General features: G+C 39.5%; 1 protein-coding gene across 3 annotated transcripts in view; it reads left to right on the top strand.

Moving 5' to 3' along the window:
- ganc (glucosidase, alpha; neutral C) overlaps positions 1 to 3,209 on the top strand; it is a 48,521-nt gene that overhangs the window by 44,122 nt on the left and 1,190 nt on the right. For 2 of the 3 annotated variants that reach the window (XM_032511015.1, XM_032511016.1), the window contains exons 23-24: positions 822 to 934; positions 1,090 to 1,193. In XM_032511015.1, the coding sequence (XP_032366906.1) occupies positions 822 to 934; positions 1,090 to 1,193 (217 nt within the window). Of the gene's footprint in view, positions 1 to 821; positions 935 to 1,089; positions 1,194 to 3,209 lie in introns of those variants that run through there. The other variant, XR_004331146.1, reaches the window with a different exon arrangement.

The raw sequence follows: 3,209 nt of genomic DNA on the forward strand, positions 1-3,209 counted from the left end.
CTTAATATGTAGGCCTAATGTTTTTATTAGGTATTAGTATCTTACTTTGGTTTCATAACCTTTGCTATTTTAGTCTCACATCACTGGACCAATAACTTGGCCTATAGTGTAGTATACATTCATCCCTCAGGGACCGCCACAATGCTTCTTAAAGGTCCATCGACCAGTGGTAGTGGACGCTTTCATATAGACCTAGTGGTCCTAATAATGTATCTAAGTCTCTTTATATAGACCTTAGTGGTCCCTAACTGTATCTTAGCCTCTTTTATATAGCACTTAGTGGTCCCTAATACTGTATCTGAAGTCTCTTATATAGACCTTAGTGGTCCCCTAATACTGTATCTGAAGTCTCTTTTATATAGACCTTAGTGGTCCCTAATACTGTATCTGAAGTCTCTTTATATGACCTTAGGGCCCTAATACTGTATCTGAGGTCTTTTATATAGACCTTAGTGGTCTAATATGTATCTGAAGTCTCTTTATATAGACCTTAGTGGCCCCTAATACTGTATCTGAAGTTCTTTTATATAGACCTTAGTGGTCCCTAATACTGTATCTGAAGTCTCTTTTATATAGACCTTAGTGGTCCCTAAACTGTATCTGAAGTCTTTTATATAGACCTAGTGGTCCCTAATACTGTATCTGAAGTCTCTTTTATATAGACCTTAGTGGTCCCTAATACTGTATCTGAAGTTTCTTTTCCCAAACTATTCATTTTTTTAAAGACTGTTGAGTAATTAAACTATATTAGTTTAGACATGTGACATTTGCATCATTTAATTAGTGAAATCCTGACTGCAGTCCCCTCTCTCTCTCTGCAGGAAGCGGCTGATGGGGAGTGTTACCTGGACGACGGCCACTCCTTCCGCTACCGTGACAACAAGGCCTTCTGCCTGCGCAGGTTCACCCTGCTGTCAGGCCGTCTGCTCTGCCGGTGAGTCACAACTCACACCTCCTAAAGAGGGAGCCGGTTTTAGACCACACGTGAGATGGATTGTTCGAGGGACATGGAACCTCAAGCAGTTTTAATGTTTGAAGTAAAAACCCAGAAACAGGTGATGATTGGATACCTTTTGTCGCGTCTCATAGTCCTGCCAGTGACGGAGGAGCGTTGGACTGTGTTACTGTGGTACGGTCAGTCACCGTCCTGGGGGTGAAGAGCAGACCGTCCACAGTGGTTGTGCATGTGTCAGGTGAGGACCTCTGCCTTTATAGTTCCATACACTCACCGGCCACTTCATTAGGTACACTGTGACAATCTAATATGATCCATAAATTCTAATAATGTCCAGTTTTTATTGACACGATCACAGGTATTAATCTCACTACATGAGTATTATTTAGTTTGCAGTGGTGTTGCTGAACTGGACTACATTATACTGAAAGGTGTTCCTTATATTTTGTCCACCCCATTTACATTCATGAGCGGGCCGCAATGTTGTCACGCGTCAGGAGTTTGCAGGTTTGGACGCAAATGCAGAGACGAGGAGTCAAGAACCCCCCAAACAAAGACCGAGTCATAACCGAGACCACACCAGTGCCAGTCCCACACTGCGTAAAATATGGAAAATGCTAAAGATATGCCCTCAGATTAATCTGAAAGATCAACATTCCCATAAAAAAAAACACCCCAGAAAACAAATTAAGATTCTTCTTTATCCACTTATTTTATTGCCATAAGCTTATCATGACAAATGTTATGATAAAATAATCAAAAAGGCAGTCTTATAATAAGACTTTGATAATAAATAAAATCCAGAGTGCTCTTTATCTGAGACTGAGACTGTCAGGAATGAATGCGGTTGATTCAGAGACAAGACCGAGGACTTTTTGAAGACCTCGGTCTTGAGTCTACTTCATCCCAAGTACTACAACACTGTGAGGAGGTAACAGAGAGTTAAATGATTAAATGAGCAAAAATAAACTCACAATCTAAGTAAGCAGCCGGTAATCCAAACAGAAAACCACTAAGTAATAAAGCAAGACGACAAACTGACAGCAGGCAAAGTGAGCACACAGACCAAATACACAAGACACCGAGGGTAGTAACGAGAGACAGGTGACATGAGGGCTGGAGAACAGGTGGAACACATCCGGGACTAAGCCCTCTCTACAGGAAACAGAGCTAGGCTTTAACAAGACGCTACATAAACCATACAAGAAGGAGACGGATCTACGAAAACAAAATAGAGAACACGGAAAAATCCAGCGAAACAGGAAACGGTGAACAAATAACAGGGAAATAGCACGCAGACATCAACACAAAGGGAATATATTAGCCAAATAAAACAGGAAATAGCAAAACTGAAAACCCCAACCATGAAAAATATTAGAAACACCTTTCAGTTTAACCCTTGTGTTGTCTTCCCGTCGAAATTGAAAATCAACACTTTTGGGCTTTTTTCTTACGTTTTTTGTCCCATTTTTTTCACTTTTTTAGATGTTTTCAACACTACGTAACACTAATTTATTAACTTTAGTTTAACAGTTATTTTTGGAATTTATGGTCAATAAACCTAATTTTTAGGAAATTATACCTAATGTTTGAGTTAGAAAAGCAGAAATCAGGAATTATTTAGACTAAAATTAAAGGATTGGATGTTGATGGATAATATGTCAACTTTTACTCAATACTATTTCAAAACCACTTCAATTTGTTTTTTTCATATACTACAAAATTGTATAAGACACCCCAAAATGAATGAAAGTACAGATTTGTACTACCAAAGAGTGTTTTTCTTAATTATTCATGTTATTTTGGGTAATTACAATTGGGTAGTTACACCACCCACTACAAGCTCAATTATTAACTTTCTGATAATAAACTGCGTCAAAGTAGAATTGCTGGCAGAGATGTGTTGGATGACATCAGATGTGTACAACCTAATGAAGTGTATATTCACAGTTGGATTATAGCAACTACCATTCACACATATAGTAAGAGCTCATATCTCACATCTGAGGAGCAGTTAGCCATAGTCCTCAGAAAGCAGCCGCAGGTGAGAACGCCAACACAAAGAAAGCCCACACCAAGAGGGATCTGGCCTGAAATATGCACCAACATAGGTCCCAGTCCAAGCAGAGCCACTTAGCATGCACCCCAGCCAGTAAACAAGAGACACTGGTGTGTTCCAAATGGAAAAAAAGATAGAAAGCTTTTTAACCCTCATGTTGTCCTCGGGTCAAATTGACCCGTTTTCCTATATCAG

The sequence above is a fragment of the Etheostoma spectabile genome, unplaced genomic scaffold, assembly GCF_008692095.1.
Source record: "Etheostoma spectabile isolate EspeVRDwgs_2016 unplaced genomic scaffold, UIUC_Espe_1.0 scaffold314, whole genome shotgun sequence".
NCBI classification, from domain to species: Eukaryota; Metazoa; Chordata; class Actinopteri; order Perciformes; family Percidae; genus Etheostoma; species Etheostoma spectabile.